The sequence below is a fragment of the Ptiloglossa arizonensis genome, chromosome 2, assembly GCF_051014685.1.
Source record: "Ptiloglossa arizonensis isolate GNS036 chromosome 2, iyPtiAriz1_principal, whole genome shotgun sequence".
NCBI lineage: Eukaryota > Metazoa > Arthropoda > Insecta > Hymenoptera > Colletidae > Ptiloglossa > Ptiloglossa arizonensis.
This window is the reverse complement of record NC_135049.1, coordinates 3,487,627-3,512,630: the sequence shown is the minus strand read 5'-3', so window position 1 is coordinate 3,512,630 and position 25,004 is coordinate 3,487,627. Positions and strand designations below refer to the sequence as shown.

The following is a 25,004-nucleotide window of genomic DNA, read 5'->3' as shown; positions in this document are numbered from 1 at the left end:
ATTAGTTATAATTTTATGGTAAAATAATTGGACCAGAAGAGCAAAAGTATATCATCATATACTATTAATTTTAATAAATTTTTGTTGAAGGAATAAGTTTTTATATATCTTGTTGCAATATACAAATAAAAATAATTTTTTCGAAAACGTATAGACAAATATATAAAAACACTAATAGAAGTGTTTTTTCTGATGTTTGTTCCACCATTTAAAACAACAGTTATTTAGATTTATCTCAAACTAAAGAAATTTTTGATAAAATATTTAAAAATAAAAAAAATTGATTATTTTTTAAAATATTAAGTCTTCATTATTACTATCATTGAATTTGACGAATGTTATTATTAAAATCACCTGTGAGATCAATTTTCGTTAAAACTCTAATAAATCTAGGTACCGCATAAAATGCTAAGTGTTCCTTCAAATCAACTGACAATTTGTTGATATCTAATGTAGCATTTTCGTCGTATATTGCTGCCATTCCAGCTTTACCTTCGATACCTGGAACCTAACAAAAAATTCAATGATATGAAGATTTGAATAATCTATAAAAGTGCTTATTACTATAAATTATTTGGGTATAGAGGGAGTATTATAACGCGTGGAACTCACTTTAGTAGTAGATTGGAGACACGAAAGCAATAAAACTAATTTATATAAACATGTACCTTCTTGTTCTGAAGTTATAACCATTTTTGTACTGCAGTAGTGTAAAGTTGCTAACCTTTATAGAAAATACATAAAATGGAATTTGATTAGTAAATATAATGAATTTGAGTAATTTGATTTACAGAACGAAATAGTCAACATGGACCTATCAAGCATTGCACATAATCAGTTTAGTAGGATAAACTATACTATAAAGTTTGTAATCAGAAATTATCAAAGTACAAAAATGGCTATAATTTGGAAATAATATCAAATAGGGCACATATTTATATGAATTATTTTGATTCCTTTTGTATCCCCAATCTGCAGCATAATATAACAAATTTCTAATAATATTATTATAAATATAGTTTCATAAGCTTTTATATAATTATGTAATCCATTATTTACCTCAACTCCATATACAATGCAGTCTCTATAATTAACAACATTACTAATAATAGCTTCGACTTCAGATGTAGAAACATTTTCTCCCTTCCATCTAAAAGTATCGCCTGTTCTATCTTTAAAATATAAATAACCAAACTCATCTGCTATTAAAATGTCACCTACAGGAAAAAGAAATGCAAGAATTAGTTATGGTAACATTGGTTTCTATATTTATGTAAAATGAACATGTGTAATAATAAAAATCAAAATAATTAGAGAGTTTAGGTATAAATAACAAATAAAAGTGATTGAAATTTGATTAAAGTACATTTATACCGGATATAAATGCTGAGTCGCCTTTTGTAAATACATCGCGAACTACTTTCTTTTCAGTTGCTTTTTCATCTACATATCCTAAAAATGCTCTAGATGGGTTGTTGGGTAAAATTTTTCCAACAAAGACACCTGGTTCATCTGAAAGTAACAACATATATATTCATATATATATATATATATATATATATGAAAATATTTTTTAATTGTTTGGTAAAATTTTTAATGAAACTACTAGTAAACCATTGTATTCTATAATAAAAAATATATTTACATCAAACAGAGTACTTACTTGGTTCACACACTTGACATAAACCTTTTGCATTTCTAATAGGTTCTCCATCAACATTTGCTTTTAAAATTGAAATAGGATAAACTGATGGAATAATTCTAGACATAAAACCAATGGCTCCAACAGTATTGTCAGTATTTACTGAAAGAAAATATAAAACTTTAATATAATGAAATGTTAATGTAGGCAATATATGCATACCTTATATAACAAAATATGAATTTTTTACATTATTTAAAATTATAATTGTAGCCAATCTAACAGGATTCGTCATTTAATCATTTAATCTGTCAAGGAAGATACTTTAACTCTTATCATGCTTATACTTAAAAATAATGTAGAATAAATAAAATAAATAAAGTAATTGGTTTACCAATATTGGCATTTCCTTCTGTTGCTCCATAAAATTCAGCAACTTGTGGAACATTAAATCGTTCTACAAACTCTGGCCATATCTGTGGCCTTAATCCATTTCCAAACATCAGTCTAATGTTATGTTTCTTGTCTTCTGGTTTTGGAGGTACAGCTAAAATGTATCTACACATTTCTCCAATATATTGACCAACCTAAAAATAAATTACGTCAGTTCGTTCTTATTGTAATTATTTATTTATTATTTTTTTTACAGACAAATCATATTGCATATGCATACATATCTTGTATTAAGATAAAAAAACTTGTAATAAAAACATTGAAAAAAAAAAAAAAGATTATTTTGTATATAAAATTTGTATTAACACATAATATATTCTGGTTCTTTATTCAAAAGTACTATTCTGCAATATAGTTAAAGAAAATGCAATTTTCTAAAAAAACCATTACTATGAATCTTTAGATGTTAGTTTCAATAAAATTATATTATTTCCTGCTGGTTACTGATTTTATAGCATTCAATATAGTAATAAATGTTTACATAATATAGATTTAAGTTTTTCATTTTGTCTGAAAAAAAAGAAACATGTGTCATTTCTATCCTACATTCCTATAAATTTACGAAATGTTGCCTACTTAAATGAGGTAATTAATATTTTCAAAAGGCAAACATTTATTAAAATTCTGACGGTATTTAATATACGATATTCTTCTTATTCCTAATATTTAATATATTTTTCAAAATTTAATATTTAGCTCATTCTTCAGACATGAGTTCTTCTAATTATTTGGAGCAGTGAATGATATATTATTTTTTCTAAATTAGAATATCTGAGTAAGAATTTTGAAAACTTACAAGGGTTTTGAAATACTAATTTACATTTAATAACAATACAAGTGGAGATAACTTACTGTACAGTTATATTTGATGCAATCGGTAAAGTAGGCGCTTGCTGAAAATTTCTTCCTAATTACTGTAGTTGCTCCATGAAGAAGAGTTGCACCTACAGTCATTGCACCGGCCGCAGTATGATACAATGGCAATGGTGTATAAAATCTATCTGTACTTTTGAATTGTGCCATCATAAAAATGCCAGTCGCTATAAACATATACCTGGGAAGGTGGCAAAAATCAGGATTAAAATACTGGAAGAATATCTACTGTGAAGTCACGTACCCTATAATAAAACGACATTATTTATAATAATATCATATAATATATTTTTGGCAAAGTTATTATTTTATAATGTCACATTTTTATAAATTCGGATATACCAACTTATATATGATTAAATCGAATACACTGCTCAAAGTAATTAGATGATCACACCTCCGAATGAGTCTAGAGAATAAATCAATTATCAGAAATGAAAAAGACAATATACATAAATATTTAATACAGGAAAATTTGTAGCTTATGTTTACCTGATACAATATGAACAATTTTTGTATTATTAAATATTTTATTAATGGGTGAAATTCTTTGAGTAAATGATTATCTATTAGTTCTAAGAAGTAGAGATCTATACACATCTACATACATGTTTGTTTCAGCAATGTCAGTCATTAGTTTCATTACGGTATAACTTAAGGCGAATATAGATCACGAGCAAAGATAAGACAAAATTATAAAGAATTCATTAAGAAACATTAACATAATAAAAAGAAACGTTCAATAATTTTACACAGGACGACTTAGTATACGATAAAATTAAAATATTTAAAAATAAATTCTTTTTAATAAACATCTTCATCATTTAAAATTTGACAGTTCTTTTAATAGCAATACGTTCAAGAATTAGCTGTTTCTTACCTAGAATTAGTTATAACTGCTGCTTTAGGAAGACCAGTTGTGCCACTGGTGAAAATATACAATAATTTATCGTTGTGACAGCCCTTTTCTTGAAGAACTGGCGGGGCGGGAGAAATATCAGTCAAAATGGCGTTTAAATCTTTATCCTTAAGTTTCGGTGTTTTGGAGTTTGGTAAACTACCAAGTCTGTATAGTGTAAATTTCGGATCCAGCGAGCCCGTGATATCCGAGACAGCTGAGATAAATATTTGATCGCATTACAGAAATGTTTGCATGTGTATCTTGGAAATAAGATAAATTAACATGTAAATTATTTACATGTACTATCAAGTAGTACATGTACATTCCATTTATGAGGAAAGTAAAGTCGTAGAAAAATAAAAGACCTCGTTGTAACATTAAATGTTTTTTTGTAACATTTTTACTTCTTACAATAAAGTATTATATAAAATACGTCACGTTTCAATTACGCGATGAATCCTGCATAGATTTTTAATAAGAATTGCATACAACATCTTTAAGTCGCAATAAAACTTTCAATTTTTCTTAAGGTACGCTGTATATATGGTGTCTCACAGTAAGTGGTATAGTAGAGAAGCTAGCAATGGCACACAATCATAAATCTGGTATATCAGTTAATGAAGATAGATGATAAAAGCTGGAATGATCGAAGAAGCGTAAAGTCGAATTACGGTTAATCGAAATCCTACTCGATTGACAAACTGTGTATTAGCAACTACGTACACCCATACTAATTCACGATTGTCTATAGCACGAGTTAATGATAATTGATTGCCTGAAATTCGAGTAGCTAAATTTCGTGTGTAATGCCTCCGATAAATAATTCCATGTGCATACTTCGTAGTTAATGTGTAAATGTAATAGCTGCTATTGATGTTGCGCAATCGTTTATAAAATGGTCCTTGCATTGAATCGACGACAGCACGCAACCGAACACCTAATTTTCTTCCATTTCGAAGTAGTTAGTTCTATTTCCTATTATTGCATCAATCATTCTAACAAGAACTACATACCTACAGCATCTACGAGTTGCACGTGGATATACTGGTTTAGACAGTTAGTTTCAAGGTAAAATAAATTACATCAGTTGTTTGTTAAATAAACAAAAGAATGTATTTCCAATAGAGATGGATTTTCAAGACAACAATTCAATTTTTCGAATCATCTGTATTATCCCCTTAAAATTAAATTGCAATCTATTTTTTTCAGTGCAGTAGATCGGTGCAGCTTGTGCGGTAAACGCCTATAGTGAATATGTTTAACCAAGAAGCCTACGAAATGTTCATACACGATGAGAGTAGAGTGATTGACTCTTACAAGTGTTAACACTCTTACTTTATAACATGAAAACGACTAAAAATATTATAAAGTAGTATTTTCCAAGCTAGTGGGCGTGAACCAAGGAAAACGTCTTATAATTCTAAAAAGTGCAAAATCAAATTTTTAATGTTGAAGCATGTAACTATAATCGAACATTGTCTAAGATCGACAACTACGAGTCTGACTCACATTGAATATCAATACAGTACGCCCAATCAGGTGCACCTAATTTTTCTACAGATGAACAATGTTTATTAATAAGTCTATCATTTATGCTGGTTACTATTGAACAAGTGATATGACGCATACTATCGTCTTATTTTGAGTCGTAGAAAACACTCGTTATTAGTGTTTAACTGCTATATAAACATATTGTTTTGTTTCATTTTAAATATACCATTTATCTCGTTCGATAAATAACCACATTTCTAAATTTTTCTTCACGAATATTATAAGAATATCCTTCAATTTTTGTGATTTTTTTATTTTGTATCATATGGTAAATATCTTTTATTTATAAGTGCAAAAGTTTCACAAGGATTTATTTTGATTAGAGGCTTTCTTTAAATATGTTTTTAGATTCAATGAGTGAAAAATTCAATCAATTAAAGTTAGTGAAAGCGATTTAATTTACCATTAATTACGATAAACATAACAAAATATTTTTTTGCATAAATCTCAAACGTAGACATTTTTTTTGTCTTTATGTATCTTTTAGAGTTTAGAATTTTTATCTCAATATTCCTATTATGACACAATATTTAACATTTGCACAACACGAGGTTTTCTGTAAAAATATAATTTTATATTATAATCTACTTACACTTATTATTTCCCATATGTTCGTTATAAAAGTAATACGATAATTAAGCATAATTTAATAAAAAATAATGAATTAAATTCAATTCAATCAAGAGCAATTTCAAAGAAATGAATAAATGTAAACGTTGAAAAATATTAAAATAAATGTACAACTTAAGCCATTGTTCATTGTGGGCTTTCTACTAGAAAATGTATCAATTATTCATTACGAATAACTAACATATTCAACGAAACTGAAACTTCAATGAACATGACATTATTTCGATTTTTTCTTCAGTTTCTCATATTATTTTTATTTTCCCTTTTTAATTTTAATTGTTTTAAAAATGAAATATTAATATACAAAACAATTTCAACTACTTTGAAACGTAACGTTTTTATTGGAATTTATATGTTCAACGACATTGCCAACTGTATAAAAATTTGATTTTAAATAGAATTTAGAAGTTACTGCAATTTACTATCACTTGAATATTTTTACAAAGAATGATATTGAATATAAATATTTCTGTATGAATTCTATTGAATCATTTGACAGACATGAATTATTAATAACTAATAATTAATGTAGAATGTTCTACTTACACGGAACGCCCTATTTATAGTACACTTGGTTATGTGAACCGTGCATTTTACACGTACTACATACTATTCGCATGCGCGCGTGACAAAGTGTTTCACAATAACCGTTTGTTAATTTATTAAATTGATGCTGTATTACGAGCGCAGCAGTAATGCTGCAATATGCATTATGAAACAATAACTGTCATTTATAATAGATTGCTTTGCCGTCAGTGAGAAAGTAACTTATTGCATAAAAATCGAACTGCACCGGAACTTCTTTAATTGCATTTCGAACATTTGCATTTTTCTGATGTACTTTTCTTCCGTGACTGTGGTACATTAGATTTTAATCTTTCTACATCACGAATAATGCATGTTTCAAGGCTAATGGCCACTTTACGATAAGTCATTGAATTCGTAATTTTATATTATTTCGGTTGATGAAATAATTATTTAAACTAAACAATACTTTCGTGACACCTAGATTAAATCTTAATTTAAATGAAAAAAATTTGATTTATTTATGCATTGAAAAAGATTTCGTTTAAAATCAACGAAATCGACAAGAAAATATTTTTTTGACAAGCTTTTGACACGTCTATTAAAACGAATTTTTCTGAAAAAATAAAATTTTATCAACAGTTTGTTCAAGGTCGCCTTAATACATTGAAAAATAAAAAATATAAAAAAAGTAAAATACTTTGAGAAAGAAAGGTAGGTGAAATTTAATCGTGCTTATTTTCTATTGAAGTGAAGCTCACTTGGTTATGTTTATATTAAGGAAAATTATGTGAAACAGTAAGAGCAATTAAGAAACTTAAAGCAAGTAAGAGAATAGTCAGAGCAAATGAGAAACAATGAGAACGAGTAGGATGCAGTTACATTTGATCACTGGTCGCCCAGTTTGTCTCTCGCCAATTGTATATTCCTTGTCCAACTTGAAAACATTAAAACATATTCGTGTTTGGCATAATTTTCATCGTTAGAACCTCAAGAATCAGATTAAAGCAGTTTTTTTTAACGATAAACTAAAACTATAAAACTTTTATTTTCCTGCTTCAATAACTCATTATCATATTCAATAACATTGACATAGTCAATAACGTGTCAGAGATAACGTTCAGGTACCGAGTCGGTAATTTTAAGAAGTGGTGGGGATAATCGCGTGAACTTTACAGAGGGGATTAACGCGACTCTTAAAGAGGATTTACTGTACTTCTGTTCGATGAGACCTATCTAATATCATACATTCTATACAAAATAGTTTTTTCTAAATTCCATATGAAATAGGATTATTTTAGATGTCAACTGTTATTCACTCACCTTGTATGAAGCGTAGAAAAAATTAAAATACGAAAAAAAAATAAAAACAAATGAACAGACGACGTTTTTGATCGAGTAAATGTTCTGTTAATAATTACATGGTTTTTTTACTTACCATCGATGAAATCAGTTCCGTAAATGAGGGCCTGACATTTAGATACATTGATACTGTGCAGGAGTGCAGTTTTGCGAAGATTGGTGTTAATGAGGGGCGTTATTATTCCTAGCTTACTTAGACCTAGCCAAATTCCAATGAATTCCACTCGATTTTCCAAAAGCACGGCGACAACGTCTCCCTTACGATATCCATGTGTTTTGAACAATGTAGCGATTTTATTACTGTAATCCTCCACCTGCAAGTATTTTGTTAGATTTTACGACCGTAAATAACTTGCATGCGAAAAGGAGTTGCTTTCAAATTAGAAATCTAATATAAATACACTGTTCGAGATAATTAGAGGTTCGTCTAAATAAATGAATTATTCTTCAAGAAGACATTTAATATTCTAAAATCACTAACCGATTACATAGATTAGATATTCAGAAAAAATCATGTTGTATTAAATACAAACTATTTGTTTCGTTACTAACATTTAGTTCATTTGACTGAATAGTTTCGAAGAATTTGTGATATGCGAACAAAACAACATGTCAGTCTCGACAGTGGACACTGGAATAAAAAAATCAATATAGATACAATATTGTTGTCTATTTCGATAACTGATCACGAATATTGTAGGCAAACACACCGTTAATAATTAAGTAATTTTAAAAAGAAATTTGAAACAGGTCAAATTGACCCCTTCGGTAGTTCTAATGTTAATATCCTGAAGCGTGTGAATAAATTTACAATTGACCGTATTTTCAGCGAACAGGAACATAGAACGAGAGTGTTGTAAATAGAGCAAATAGAGTTAGGAGCGAATGAAATGTTGAATTTAAAAGGAGGTAAAAAAATTGTTAAGTGGTTAAGAAGGTTGAGCGAAATGAGAAGGAGAAAGGAGGTAGAGAGCGGTAAGAGCAGTGGGTCATGGTGTGAAAAATGAATAAGACTGCGTGCATAGAAGATCTAACTTGGAAAAGTTAAATTACCACTGTATATAGTATACCTAACGTATACACTAAATATTTACTATATAACGTTTCAATAAAGCTTTTATTGAAATTCTTCCTTCACTTGATCTCAACCTTTTATATCTTCTCTTTACTTGTATTTAGAGGATTTGGTATATTTTTTGTAAACATAAAATTATAATAAATATTTTGTATATACTCAGACAACTCATTGGCAATTATTATCAATTATAGCGAGATGGTTTGAATGTCAACTGTTAAAATAGAAATTGATTATACGAGATGTTGGGGTATCTTGATGAAACCGCCAGAAAAATTCGTTATATCTTGGACTCGATTACTTTTCGCATACCTATGTTTATTAGAAATTGTTCGTTTCTTTTGATGTACCAGTTAAATCTGTGGTTATAATTTTATAGCTATAGACGTAGCTATATCGTTATCATCTGCACTTCGGGGACGAATGAAACGTACATAGATGGAAGTTATGGCTCGGTGACCATGCGTTGCTATAGTGGAGGCAAATTCATTTAGCCACTCAAAGTTAATCCACAATCAAAAATGACGTTACACACTACATCTTAACAGAGTAACTAAATTAATGATACGATTAAAAATCAAAACGATATTTATAAAAAATTGTTGCGTGAAAAGTGAAATAACATATCAACGAATGATGAAATATGTCATGTTGGAACAATTACATGAGAATGGGAATTTCGAAGGTATGAAAAATAGTGAACGAAGTAAAAGGATATACACTAATGAAATGGATATTTTTAATCAATTATTATGTAACTCGTTAAGTTTTCGTATTACCCTATCACAGGAAAATGTATGAATACTGTTTTTACTAACACGTGTACCCAAATTTTTGAGCGATAGTTTAGATAATTTCAAATTGAACCAAAATTTTTTATTCAAAAAGAAAAATAATCGTATACTAAGATGTATCTTACCTGTTGAAACGTCCACTCTTCATCTTCATAAACAAAACAAACTTTATTTGGATGTCGGTTAACGTGTTGTCGAAATACATCAGCGACGCTCCGATCCTTCTTTTCGTGGCAGCGAATAGTCCAAAGAATTCTCAAATACCCTGTGATAGCTCTGAAATTAATATAAACATTTCTGTTAGTTGAAATGAACGGAAATATTTCGACCAAATTCGTTAAATTTAATATATATGTATATATAACAAATATATTCTTAAATCTATAACGTTCTAAGTATGTTATCAATTATGAGAACTACGATATACGAGAAACGAAGTTAGGCAATGAAGATAAACCTCGACAAGCCATAAAATCATCATGGGAAGAAATTTCACTTATAAATTGTACAAATTTAATAATATCGATGCTATATCGTATTAAAGCTGGAAAATATACTTTTTTAAGTCGTAATGCGTTCGTCGTGAATCGGAAAATTTCGCGCAATTCGTGACACTTCTTTTGCGGGGACTTCAGGATTTAGAATGATCGATAAATTTCGAAAATGCTGCAATGCGCGATAATGCACGGGCTACATTATTGTCAAGGCTCTTAATATGTCAATGTATGTCGAATATCGGTTGTAAATTGTCCTATAGAATCCAGTTGATGGAATTGACATGATGAACATTTGTCGCGATTCTAATTGAAGGCGTAGATTAACGATTTATGGCCCCGTGAACAAGACCGCCTCGTGCAGCCGTGTAAATTGTTCACAGCACAGGGGCGATTAATCGATAGAACAGTATTCCGATCGATTAGTCGAAAATTAAAATTTATTATCGATATTCAAATTTTTCAATTTAAGTAATTTCTCGAAGCTCAAAATTCAATAGTAAACACTACACACAATCCTATTACTTCTGCTGCGAAGAAGTTAGAGCTTTTCTAAACAAAAAAAAACACCCAACGGTTGTTATTTTTTATTTATAAGTTGCAACGCTACTCCTACTGCGAAATCGAATGTATTTGCTACTACATATACTAATCGACGCACCCGGTACCGGATACACTAACGCGATAACGTTCGTGACCACTCTCGTTTTTCAACGACCTAAACGAGTTTCCCTTTTTGCATCCTCGCAGGAGGTCGTTCAACGATTTTAACAGTTTCACGGCACCATAGTCCATCCGCAGTAACGAGATACCAATGTTTACATTAATGCCTGCGCGAACAGTTAAATGGTCTGCAGCTATTAGTCTATTCTCCTCAACTCCAGGAACGACTCTTACTTGTCAGTTATTGAGGTTTGAAGTAACGGTTTGACAGAACGTTCGGAATTTACCCTGCACGTCTTCCTTTGAGCCACTTGGTTCGATTTCCCTCAAATTGCTCGATTTATTCAAAGGTACTAAGCAAAAATTACTAATATATCGCTCCTCCTATTTGCGATACATACACGGCATTTTCCATCTTCAGTCACCAACGGTTGAAAAGTAAAAGATTTTCGGTAATTTTTTTACAACGTGAAACCTCGATGAAACTTTGTCATTTTTCGTATATATTTTTTAACATTCCAAAATAAAAAATTTTTCTTCACCTTCTGAGGTATGAACATGTATTCCCGAAACACTCTGCATACTAGGTTCAATGAAACGAGTCAACAGCATAAACAAATACACCGGCCGACGTACAAGCAAGACAAGGCCAAACTCACAGCCTGTCTTCTTTTATCGTATGAATTCCGCACGAAAGTTTGTTTTTCTTCAGTAACTCGTGTCATTGGATCGAGTATTGCGATGAAGTGGTCGATGTCCCTTATTACGTCATCGATTGGCCGACACAATGTTACTGTCACGGAGAGACTGCTATATTCGTAATGTCTGTGACTTGCAACACGCTCGAACGAGATTCTCGCCAGAGTGTTTAGGCTTGGTCTCAGAAACCAATACTATCGAAAGAATTTTGATTCCACTGGTGAAAGAATCACTCTGTATACCATGCTCGATTATCTCCCGAAAACAAACGATCAGGTTAAATTCAACGAGAAGCTGGGTTACACCAATTCGCTCATAATTGTTCTTACGTTGGCGTTGGTTGCTCGACGACACACTCATTATCAAATTGACAAGACGTTTATTTCGTAGGTCGACGAATGACATAGAAAGTTCATCCCGATGATGGGAGAATCCGTGTCCGTGACCACGAAACGCCACTTGAAACGTCGGTGAAGAGAAAGGTTCAATGTTACTGCAATTATACCGTAAATTCGTATATCCACAATTTTGCAGATTCGCATAAACGTTCACAAGGATATGTGCACAGATTGGCTACCAGATCCGCAAAAAACGAAATTTTGGACAATTTCTGATTTTTTACTTAACTGCAGAAAATACTCCGAACTAGAAATTAATACCAAGTGGAGTCAATTTTAAAAGAAAATGTCAACAATGGTCACAAAATGGAATCGATAGTACTGGTTTTGAAAAATGTAATGCTTCTCAATAGTATTTGATTCACGATACAAGCTTTCGTCTAAGGTATTGAATCAACGTCGTTAACCATTTGTACTTTGTTCAACGAGTCACCAGGTATAAACATTTTCGAATTGGTTATAATTGTCACGGAAATTTTGTTGTACTTCTATGTTTACTATTATACTCTAGAATTATTCGTTGCAATTATGAATATCGACAAAAAAGATACAGAAACTAAGAAATGAACAATTGAATACAATCGCTTGGTGTGCATTACGCAACGAGACAAAACCGGTTCTGGGTTTAACAAAGGACATATTTGACATATTTGACATATTTAACATATTTGACAACTGTTGCAGCCAATAGCTGCAAGTGTGACCGTTGCCCCCCCCCCTCTTTCTTGCCTTGACAGGAATTGTTTTTTTTAGATATATCTGTTGACTCCGTTAGTTGAACGGATTATAGGTGCACATGCATTAGGGATAGCGGGCGGTCGTGAGATTAGGGTTCCACGCGGTGATATGAGAAGGAAGGAGGGGCCATAACCGTCCCCCTCCCCCCACCCCTCTTCCGATAAAAACACGAGCATGCGCAGGCTCTGTGTCGCACGGGTGGGGGGCACTGAACGTTTTGCTGCAGGCAGTTCCTGGTGCCTCTCCGAAATTGTGGGAGGATAGTCACTGTGAGTATTTTAGTGAGCAGATTTTATACCCGGTTTATCTTTCTCGATGTGGGGAATCCCATCGAGTGATGAAGTGTCACCTCAAGAGGTCGGAGGAATCTTTAGAAGATTTCCTTCGTGTAAAAAAAAGGTGCATATACATAATACAAGTATTTACACACAAAAAAAAAAGAAAATACAAAACGTTTGGTAATATTGTCAATTAACGATTAAATGCGAATACATAGTTTATCCTTGAAATTTAATCCGTTCTGAATTATTCAAAAACACGATTTCTTGTTTGTTTTGGACACTTGTACTTAAAAGTGTCCATTATTTACGTTTATGCATTAGTCTTTAAAAAATCATCGGTAAATTTTCTTTTGTATCGATAGATGTAATAATTTTTTTACATTAGGAATCTCAACACTGATTTTGCTAGAATATGTTGTGAAACTCAATACTCTGAATAATTTTTTCCTATACATATAACCGCCGCTTCGCCTCGATTTCCAAGATATTAATAACATTTTTTGGTACATTTTTTTGGTTTACAAAATATTTCAATTTAATTAAAATTGGTGTTGAGATCCTTAATGTAAATAATTACTAACAAATTACTGTGAAAATTTCACGTACGTTCAAAAGTAATTTTCTAATAAAAAAGTAATGTAGGGACTTGAAAATTTGCGTTAAATGCATCTACTTGCAACCTGGTGCATTCTAAACTATTGGCGATATAAGATTACACTGTGTCGCGATTAAATTGTAAGGTTAGTTAAATCTGAATGCATCCTAAAGAAAAGCTAACATAAGTGCTTAGTTAATTTAATGGGCCAGTTAGAGCAATGAAAGAAATCTGTGCGTTGCGCACTTCGTTTTAAGCGATTCATAGCTCATCGGCACTGGATTTGATGACATTGTATATATAACGCATGTGTGTACACGATAAGTTAACCGTGAACGTATATACAAATATATTCTGCAGCCCTGGTTTTAACTTTATGTATCTACAATTATCTATTTCAATAGGAATATATCATTTGAGTAATCCGTTAAATAAAAAGGCAAACAGATATTATATTCGGTAAATACAAATTTTAATGTACAAATAATGTTCGTAGTAACATCCACTAAGAACTAGTGAATACATACAAATTTACAATACTTCATCTTTCCTGATCAAATTGAACGTAACTAACGCAGTATCTTTCCTTTGCATAATTTTATATAAGTTCTATAACATGTCCTGCACTGTGCAATGAGGTTTTAATACTTTTAGTATAATCACCAATATTTTGTGTTAAAGTTGAGAGAAAGAATATTGTCTGAGGTAAGAAATATTATTCAAATGTAAAAGTTATTTTATGGCTTTATGGCTATAGTGAAAAATGCAGATAAAACAAACCAATGGCCTTACATAATAAACATCCTATATAATACAATCTTGAATTTTAAAAGTCGAAGCTAAACAAGTTCATATGTACCTACTTCTTTGTGAAATCAAAAATTAAATAAAAGAAAATGTTATTTAATATGTAAATACTACATAGATACGTATAAAATATATAGATGCAAGGACATAAGTGGGGTCATAATCGCGTATCTACGAATCCACGTAACTGGAGACTGCGTAATCCGAGAACTGTATATGGTACATGGAAAATACAAAACTTCGTACTCCACTTTTCTACAAATTCTTGAGTAATGCACCCTACATGTTTAGAACATTATTATACAAGGTGTAACATTTAAGCTGATAACTTGGTCAGCGGATAAAACACGAAAAAAAGAATGCAAGTTCTTGAATGGGTTCCTGAGAAGACATTAATTTATTTTTGGATAGGCTCTTTTTATAATTTTGACAACATTTATTGTACAGGAAGTGTTACGGCCATCCAATGTCGAAAGGTTCTCTATCTCTGTTCTAACTGATCGAATTCCATCAGCCAATTAAATGCAGTGACCATTAATCTTTCCAAACCATAAACGTTTAATTATGCAAATAGTGGATTTCGACCCGTCGTTTATCAAATAAGTAGTTGTTACCACGGTTAAATATTTTCCCGTACAGGTCAGTGCACACGAATGCAGAGAAAAGACAAAAAACGAATAATATAATTTGTATAAAAAATATAGAGAACGAATAAAATGCGATGTAAAAAGTTCCAGCAGGAAGCCACTAATGGACCGCAGAAAGGGATCCAGGTAACAGAAATCAAACTTATCACAAGTGCCTGTAAATAATACCAGTCTTATGCAATAATATAAACCGCATTGCACGATTTCTTATACTGAGATTGTTAACGACATTGCCAGTCATATTTTCTCAATGCAATAATTAGTCGCTACTGAAATTGTAATAAAAATCATACACGTTTATAATTAAAATTCCATGATAACTAATAGATTGTATCGATACGAGAGAGGGACAATCATAATCGATAATATTTTACAGAGAGTAAAACAGAGATTAAACGCGCACGTAACAATTTCAGTAATGAATATGATAAAGATATACGAGGGTAATTTTAACTGTTTATTATTGTAAAAATTGTGAGAAGGTCACTGTAAATATTATGACCTTCGTATAATATTATAATTATTACACAATGTTATAGATTGATAGATATGATTTCTTGTCGTAATTCCTTTGTTACTGCTATGATTTAGAAATAATAAATTAATTTCTTCGTTAATGTCGAAAACATGAAAAACAAACGCACAAAGTACGTTAATAGAGAGTAAAACAATCATTACTTTGTATGTATCATGATTTTTTAAAAGCTCATTATAATCTTAATCTTAAGAAGTTACAAAAACACTTGACTCAACGATTTGTACACATAATTTGATTGCATATCGAAATTATTATTAGCGATTCGTGTAAATATATTCTCAAGAACAGTGTTTTTGACTATGTTCATTTTGAATTAATTTTTTTTAACGATTCGCCGAAAAAAAACAGAAACGATATAACTTGATTTAGTTTTTTTATGACTCGTTAAATTTTATATTGTTTTCTTTGTGTATTATACACATATATACTTGTCAAAACCAGGTATATATGTACATATGTATGTATATGTTGCACATACATTCAATTTGATTATTTTTCTTCGTTTTATTTGTTTTTCTGGTAACTTATTAAGATGACGCATAAAATTGAAATATAGTTGCAAGTACAATATTCATGCAGTTGTTTTTCTTATTGAATATCTTTAACTTATCTATGTGTGTACCAAAAGTGTGTATTTACTTTTAATATTTACATCTTCACTTTCAATTTTATCATAAAATATTAATATTCAGACTAAAAATCAATTACTGTCAAAGTTGTATAGTAAATCATTTTCATTTTATGATACTGTTCACAAAATATTATTAAGTAAAATTTTTAATTAAAATAAGAGTAAAATAAAGCAATTAAATGCAATTTTAAATGCCAAATACCATTTTAACGTTTTTCTAAGTTCTACAATTTGACACTAGTTTCGTATTTTGTTATTTTTAACTAATTACTTTTATAAATCGTAAACGTCCAATGAAAAAAGTCGAAAAAAATTATATGAATGTTTGTTTAATTATAATTCAATTCGAACATGTATGCGATAAACGTAACACCGATTAAGTGTACATTACTAAGAAAAAGAAGACAAAAAAGATTGTAGATCTTATGAGCTGCCAATGTATTTCCTAGGACATCTAAACACAATTATAAGTTACTCGCTAAAAATTATAGTCACGTGAAATTGAGTCCTGTGAATCAATTTTGACCTTGATTATGCATATATATTCGATTCTGGTTGTCGTATGTCATTGCAGACGCTTTGAAACCTCTTGAAAGGGGAACAATATTTCATAAATCAAACGTTTTTTCATTAAACACGGTCAAGTACAAGAAATCGCCATATTTACGATTCACGGCGTAAGTATAACGTGTATTACTACGTCACAGTAGGAAACGAGAGAGTGAATAAACGTACGCAGACCGCCTTTCAATGATAACAAGTATTATTTATGAACAAGATTATGAACTAGATTATTATTACGTGATCGCTATATTAACTACGTTCTCTTAGATTTTCATAATCTGGAAAACATGGATTTCTGTGCTCGTTATTAATTTGCTCTTTAATAAAATACAGAGATCGTACTTTAGAAAAAACAAATTGATGTTTATTATCAAGGGTCTCGTTTAAAGTCTATATTTTTACGTTCTGGAACTTAAATATAGGCCCGCTTATTCTGAAATAAGATCAAGTCAAAATATTTTCCCTAATTTACTTTATCTAAAAAGTTTAAAAAGAAACGAAGTGAAGATAAAAATAATCACTGAGTGAAAATGTCTTCGTAACCGTTCTTAAACTGTTTTAAAACTTGTTATTTTGTTATCTATACGTATATTTGTTAACAACTGTTACAATTATTTCGTAAAATTTGAAATTGAAATTCAGAGTGTAATAAATAAGTAATGTTTGTAGTATTATATTTAAAAATAAATTAATGAGCAGACGTAGGAAAACCGTGTTTTCTGTACCCCTTAGGAGATAAAACGAGCGATAAATGACACATTATGAAACATTTTAAACAGTAAACACGTAGGGTGTGACAGAAAAATAAAACGAAACATGCTATATATAATGTCAATGATACGAATATGTTGAAATAATGTATAATTTTTATACAATTGTCGTAAAAATATTCTGCCGTTTCTGTTGTCATACTGCACCGGTCACTTACGTGCGCATGAAAAGTTTCCTATTTGAATACATACATCACAATCGTATAAACGTCATTATTGTGCAACGACAGTAATAGCTAATCATGCTACTTTAGAAATCAATTCTCTCACTGTAGTTCGCAATATTAAACTTTGACGGTCGATTTACTAAATTCTAGGTACCACATCACGTGCTTCTACCCTTGGTGCAACGTGATGAGCAAAAATGAATGTACACAAAAATGAATAATACATACATACCCTACATACTTAAGATGCTACACCACAACTAAATAAACCGATGTTTACCCATTTTGTCACTGAATAAAAAATACAATTTTTTTAACGTAACCAGCGTAAAGAGAAAATTCTTATATGCCTTTGTTAAACAATGTTAAGATATTTTTTTTCTTTGAATCGTGTTAAAGAAGTATTAACGTCCCGAGCAATTTTTACACGTAAAAGTTCAACAATTAGTTTAAAGTGATATGTACGTATATTAACTCCCGAAGATCGGTACTATTTTTTCTACATGTGACCGATTTTCTATAATCATTTTACCCTATCTAGGTATCTTTGTACATCTACATTACTTAAGCAAAGTTTTCTATTGTACATTGATACTTGTACGAGGTAATAAATATTTAAAAAACTACTCGCACGAATGAGCTCAAATAAAAGTATTTTTTATCATTTCCTAAACGTTTAGATTTCTTAATTATTTCAAGAGAAACGTGTATCTGTATATCTGGAATTTATCGCGTTTCATATTGTATCAGTTATAATTCTTACTGGCGCCACAATGTCCAAAATAATGTAAATATTTTGACCATTTTTATACATTAGATGTCAAATATTAATCTCCTATAAATTCACTAAACGCGTAACAGAGTTTGCAAACTGTATCACAATCTCATCTAGTATGATATATTTAATCAATCGGGAGATAAAAAATTAAGAGAATTGACGCACAAAGTAAATACGAGCGCAAACACCAATCGGTTACCGTTCAACGAGGATGAATGTAGAATAAATTTCCGATACACCGTATTATACTGTCAATCATAGAAATGCGTACTGTCCAATTGTTCCTCATGCTATTATTAGTCAACGTCGTGCTGAAATGATCGCCATAAATTTTGATGGTAAACAACGATGAAACTGACGTTCAGATCGAGATTCCGAGATCGCTCGCGGTTGTTTTTTTTTTTTATTGGATTGTCAGTTTCATCATCAGTTACTCACCTAGAATCTTATTAACGGAGCGATCATTAGCAACTGGAGATCGTAAGAAGGAATCACGATCGGTAATACCTCGGACGGAGATTGAAAAATTGTTACTCACATGACGTCTCTGGGCAATGTTTTGTAGACTACGTAAAACCATCTGAAACGTCCTCCGGAGACTAAATACGCGACGAGAACAACCACAAGCAGCTGCACGAGGGAAATGGGGCCCGCGTACATGGCGATCAGAGCCAAACAGGCGACCAAGCTCGCTAGCAGTATCATGATGAGCGCCAAGCGGCGAAGCAAACGGCCGACTGCCTTCCACCGGCTAGGTTCGCTCGTTTCCGTTCCTGTTCCCGTTCGCGTCCTCGTCTTCGCCGTTGTCGGTGTCGCCTCCGTCCCCGCTCCTGCACATAAGCAACGTTACAACCGTACACCCAACTGTGCCGCGTCTCCTGTTCGTCCTCTACGTTCGACGTACCTATCATCGGTTCATTGTTCGAGGCGATTTCCACTTCTACCTCCACGCTCGCCACATTCGGCTTGGTTCTTAGTTTATCCTCGAGCTCGACCCTGCTCTCGGCCGACGTCGACGTCCGCGACGAAGACGTCGGCCGCGAACAGATCGACGATGAGAGGCCTACAGCTTCGGAATGGATATCACCCTTTTCTACGTCCTGTAACAAGCAACAAGCAACAAGCGTGGACCATGTGAGACATTCACGCGTGGTATCGTGTAACGCAGAGTATCCAGTGCAAAGGTGTACCCTACTATGTCGAGAGACCGAGAGCCTATCTAAATCCGGATTGAAGTGTTTCTCGATGTTTTGTTACTCTCACGAGTTGTGCTACTTTCGTATCTGAGTATCACTGCAGACTCCGGTCTGGGTATTGCATTCTACGAAGAAATTACAGTTTCGTGTTTGTCAACAATGCAGAGGACAAAGAGGCACGTACGAACGAACAGAACGATGCGTGTTTACTTTGGACGACGATGCTTAGATTGAATGTCTGGCTTATATAATACGTTACAGCCCTTGAAACATTGGATACTTTACCAAGAGCCGTGCGTAAGAATAATGTTACAGATTTGACTAATTATTTTGAACAATATATATATATATATATTAATTTAAGTGGAGGATAATAGTAATATTCCACATATGTATGAATATGTATGTAGGTAGATATATCTGGAATCATTTTATTCTTGCGCGTACGTTGTAGATTTGGAAACTGGAAATGAAGCCTATACTTAAATGTTACGTGACACTGGTTAATTACAGTAAACATTACTGTACATAAATTATTATTCATTAGTTATTATAAATTCATCATTTAACAAGTTATAAACAAATTTTAATTTACTTCGCTATTTGTTTTGTCGTGGTAAACGTTAATGGCTTGTATTCATTTGCAAAATTAAAGGATTGCTGCACATGTACTTCTTTTTTTTTTTTTAATATTGCTTTATATGTCTGCTAGCATTTCTATACTTTCTACTTTCTCCTTGAGTTTCTCTCGTGAGATGCACGATACCTAAAACTGATCCAATTTCGAATATCTATAATTGTTTTCAGAAATTAATAAATATTTTAATAACAAATTTTATTTTAGAAAACCTTCTTTTTTTTCTTTATTTGATCGTGATAGAATCGCGATTATTTTTTTATTTACCTCTTATTTACATTGTTACTTGTTCAACAATTATATTATCTCGTTATTTAACATTTATTGACCTTCTTTTAACCCCCTTGACAAATAGACTTCTTTTTAATTGTTAGTTTGTATTATTCAACATTTTTTAATGATTATAATTTTTAACATCATAATACCATATTTATAAAGAAATTTATACTAGTGCCTGTTTCAACAGTGCAAATATTCACTGAATTCTCATGCACTTTATTTTTGTAATATTTTATACAAAATTACAATTAATATTTACAAAGCTATAATTTGTAAATTTTTTATTGCATTCTTATTTATGATGAGATTGAAGCGGCGCAGTCATAAAGCCATTTGTACAATGGTAGAGTTACCGATAATCGGTAACGGACTCTCTGCAACAGAATTGTATATGTATTTAAAACTGACAAATTTTTTGATCCATTAAATGTTTTCTATAATATGAAGAAAACTTGAAATTTTTAAAAAACTTTTCGAGTAATAGTTTCTAAAATTTCATAAAATGCTTTATTGTCTATCTCGCGACTATGTCGGTGTAACGTTTTATTAAAATTTGAAAGTTTAAGTAAACCAATATGTCATAAAACCAAAGAAAAATATATATTATAGCAATACTGTTAATTTCAAACATTATAATTTAAATGTTACAAGAGCAGAATAATGAATTTTTTAACTTTAAAATTTTTTGAAATACATACATAATTTTTATTCATAAACCTTTTAGACAATGGTACGAGAATTCACTACTTCTTGTCATTCATTGTAATTATAATTCATATATACACTCCTTAAGAAAATATTGATTATATACATGAATTATATACATGTAAATTTATACAAAGCTGTTAATAAAATTGAACCGTGACAAACAATAAATAAATACATAATATTACAATATAACCTTACCGATTTAAATAAAATATCATCATATGACAATATCTTTTCGAATAATCGTACATATTTGCTTTTTCTCAAAGTAACAACTTGCTACTTATTCTTATTGTTTTGATTCTTTCTTATTGATCAATCCAATCGTTTGTTCAATTATTTATCTGTTTATATTATATTTTTCCAACATTGCCCTAATCTAATTTTCATTATTACTTCTGAAAATAATCATCTCTATGAAATTAAATCATAAAAGTATTATATACATTTGTTTCTTTCAATATGTACCTTATCAGAATATTTAATACAAAAGCTGCTTTTTGAAACATATTTTTATATTATATATTTTTATCCTTATTGCAAATAAATTTTTGTAATGTATAATATATATTAAAGGATAATATTCAATATTTTATATTTTTCATTTACATAATTGTTTATATACTCTCAACATTAAAAAACAATGAAAAACTATAATGCATTATCTTTATACGATGTTACTTACCAAACTGAAATTTTCATATTGTGTTATTAATAATTTTGTAAACATAAGTATTGTTCAGCAATTTTATCCGATATTGTTCAAGATTCAATTTGATCAATTATTATTCATAATCATGACCAAAATTAAAGCATTTTCTATGACTTTATCGTTTCATTCTTTTAAAAAGTGTGTGTCATCATTAACACAAGAACCAAGTTATTTTTAATTTAGATAATCTTCAATAAATTCATTGTAAGAATTTCGAACAACAACGAAGGAAGAATCTTTACTCACCCCAAAAAGATATTTATGACTTTGATTAACGGTTTCGTATGAGGCTAGAACACATTTTTGTAGGACTCTTTTTAGTCGCGTAGTTGCTGTTTATATTGAACATGCGTCAAATATGCTTCATTAACTTTTAAGATGTTAGGCTTTTCACACAACCATCCAAAAACAGTACTTATTTCTTAAATGTAGCTCTTAAAAACATAGAAATTGTATTACTTTGTGATCGCCCTCAATAACGAGACTTAATCAATAACTCTACATTAGCTGCTTCTGCTACCGTGTGGCAAAATTCAGAAGCTCTTAACACTACTCAGCGAATATTATCTGCACGAAATAAATTTAAAATAAAATATTTAAAATATATTCTTCCAAACTTTCTATCATCTATTAATAAATATAAATTTAAGAAATTTTTTTATACAATAATCTTAATTTCATGAATTACAATAATTTATATTTTACACATTATCTAAATGTTTCTCTTTCTTTATTTACTTCTTTTCTGGGTAACTTCTAATGTATTATTCAAGCTTCGTATAACACTCGCCTATCTTTCTAACAGTTTTATGTGTCTCTTTTATTAATACATAAATGGTTTGTGATCTTTCCTTATAAATATGCAGAATATTAATGTGCAAATTTTTAATAAACCAACAATAATGCGAATACTGTAACATCTTATACGTGGACACACGAAAAAAACTAATCAGAACAAATTTAAATTGTGACAGAAAATAGTGACAGAAAAAGAATGTCCCTAGAATAACTTTTCTCGCAATTTCAAGATCATGTTTTTTTAAACCACTTTTAAATCATTCTAGACTGAACTAAATAGTATTGTTTACCATGAGAGACTTACAACACAAAGGAATATGAAGCAAAGAATTACTGCAGCATGTCCATCAATTACGCTACAGGAAGTAGAAAACCTGCACAGATCATTGATTAGGAGGCTTCAGCTTCGTCTTGGTACCAATGATCATTACTTTAAGTAACTGTTGCGGCTTCAAGATGCATTAATATAATTTAAATATCTTAAAATTAGGTAATTGGTATAGTATATCGTTACACTTCGTTAAATTTGTTTCTAAAAATTTCTGTAAAAATTTTCTGTTTTCAAGTATTGGAATAAATATTAAATTACGTGGATGACCTTAATTGTTTTTATTGGAAAGCTAGGATTGTTTATATGTATCATGTGAAAGCGGTTATCTGGAAGATCTTATCGACGTATCGTATAATAATGTCCAAGGTCACACGTAATAAAAAATAAAAAGCCGTAACAAAGATTTGATATACATATTGGCATTAGGTTTGAATATCGATTATGATTCCAGAGCTCTGTCACTCATTCTATTTCTAATATCTATCAGATCCTCTTTTTATCTTTAATTCCTTGTTTGACCCCGAATATTACTGTCACGTTGCTGAACCTAAAGTTTTGAAAGAAAATTCAAAGCAAATTTTTTAAATTAATTTCTATCAACGTATTCTTTACAACTATATTTGTACATAGTTGTACCATTCGTTCGGAAAAGAATACTGGTTACATTTATGATAATTAAAAGGAGCGGTTTTGAAATGCTCAAATAAACTTGCAAACATTGTGATGCAAGACTAGTAAACCGTATACAACCGTATTTTCGTTTAATTTCTTACTGTTCGAAGAACCAGGGCCGTACCAAAGCGGGGGGATAATGAAGAAGATATGTGGCTCCAAACGACTTGTTATACGCACACGTCTTTACAGGTGGTCGTAAAACTAAAAAAAGGTGAATTAACTATTACAACACTTTTTTGTACGCGTAAAAACATGTCAACGATGTAAAATACCTATATTCGTGTATCATTGCAAAGCGAATGGCCAAAGGTCGCCGTATTCCATTGTTACCTTGGGACTTAAAATACTTAGGCACGACCTTGAGGAAAAGTTCAATATTTTATCATAGGATACAATCGTTCCTTACGATTCGAAAGGTTCTGGTATGCGACGATGTTTAAAAGAAAAGGTATGTTAATATCCCGAATACATTCTCGAAGAATTCTCTGTCACGAAATTGATGAAACATCCGGTCCACATTTGACCGACTGTACATATATGACTTTACAATTACTAAGATTCGTACACTTCTTTTTACACGTGGAAGACATTATTATTTTCAATCAAACATATTACACTGTAAAAAATACAAACCATTTATACATCCTTTTATTCTTTCGTATTATTCATTTTTCATTGTAGGTAATATCTAATGTATTAATAACGAAGAAAAAATTCTGCGATTGATGTTTCATTAAATTTCTTACTGAACACTTTTATTAATTTAAAAAGACAATTCAACTTGGATGGAAAACGTTGAATAAAATTTTATGCATAACCGGTAATAGGCGTAAATATTGTCATATAGTATATACACATAATATATTATGTATGCTGTAATGTACTTTGTATTAACTTATGAATCAAAACTGTAAAAACCCGATAGTCATTGATTACGCGAACAGATCACGACCTTACTTACGTATTCCGATTTCAAAATTTTCTTCGCTGAAGAATCATTAGCCTACGAAATAATACATTGAAAAAAATGTTCGTAGTCAACAATAGTTTGTACAACAACGAAAAAGGTTTTCGCAAGTATCCGCTATTAAT

General features: G+C 30.8%; 1 protein-coding gene and 3 long non-coding RNA genes across 6 annotated transcripts in view; 1 reads left to right on the top strand and 3 right to left on the bottom strand.

Annotated features, from left to right (window-relative positions):
• The window catches only part of Fatp1 (Fatty acid transport protein 1), a 30,504-nt gene that overhangs the window by 1,033 nt on the left and 4,467 nt on the right, over positions 1-25,004 (bottom strand). Inside the window, exons 1-12 of one of the 2 annotated variants that reach the window (XM_076304928.1) lie at positions 22,355-22,565; positions 19,481-19,676; positions 19,115-19,406; positions 9,932-10,082; positions 8,014-8,251; positions 3,849-4,083; positions 2,948-3,149; positions 2,037-2,229; positions 1,664-1,804; positions 1,375-1,512; positions 1,060-1,217; positions 355-508 (exon numbers count right to left, since the gene is read on the bottom strand). In XM_076304928.1, the coding sequence (XP_076161043.1) occupies positions 355-508; positions 1,060-1,217; positions 1,375-1,512; positions 1,664-1,804; positions 2,037-2,229; positions 2,948-3,149; positions 3,849-4,083; positions 8,014-8,251; positions 9,932-10,082; positions 19,115-19,406; positions 19,481-19,487 (1,909 nt within the window). In that variant the 5' untranslated portion in view covers positions 19,488-19,676; positions 22,355-22,565. Of the gene's footprint in view, positions 1-354; positions 509-1,059; positions 1,218-1,374; positions 1,513-1,663; positions 1,805-2,036; positions 2,230-2,947; positions 3,150-3,848; positions 4,084-8,013; positions 8,252-9,931; positions 10,083-19,114; positions 19,407-19,480; positions 19,677-22,354; positions 22,566-25,004 lie in introns of those variants that run through there. The other variant, XM_076304927.1, reaches the window with a different exon arrangement.
• LOC143143564 (uncharacterized) lies at positions 3,161-3,840 on the bottom strand. Its single transcript, XR_012991184.1, has 2 exons — positions 3,315-3,840; positions 3,161-3,213 (listed from the first exon to the last, which is right to left on the bottom strand). It is a non-coding gene; the product is annotated as an uncharacterized LOC143143564 (long non-coding RNA).
• Positions 19,039-24,254, top strand: LOC143143565 (uncharacterized). Of its 2 annotated transcripts, XR_012991185.1 has the most exons (4): positions 19,039-20,069; positions 23,173-23,396; positions 24,020-24,123; positions 24,209-24,254. It is a non-coding gene; the product is annotated as an uncharacterized LOC143143565 (long non-coding RNA). The 2 variants fall into 2 exon arrangements; XR_012991186.1 differs by lacking the exons at positions 24,020-24,123; positions 24,209-24,254 and having other exon boundaries at positions 23,173-23,451.
• On the bottom strand, positions 20,863-22,314 carry LOC143143567 (uncharacterized). The gene is made up of 3 exons (XR_012991188.1): positions 22,082-22,314; positions 21,595-21,794; positions 20,863-21,062 (listed from the first exon to the last, which is right to left on the bottom strand). It is a non-coding gene; the product is annotated as an uncharacterized LOC143143567 (long non-coding RNA).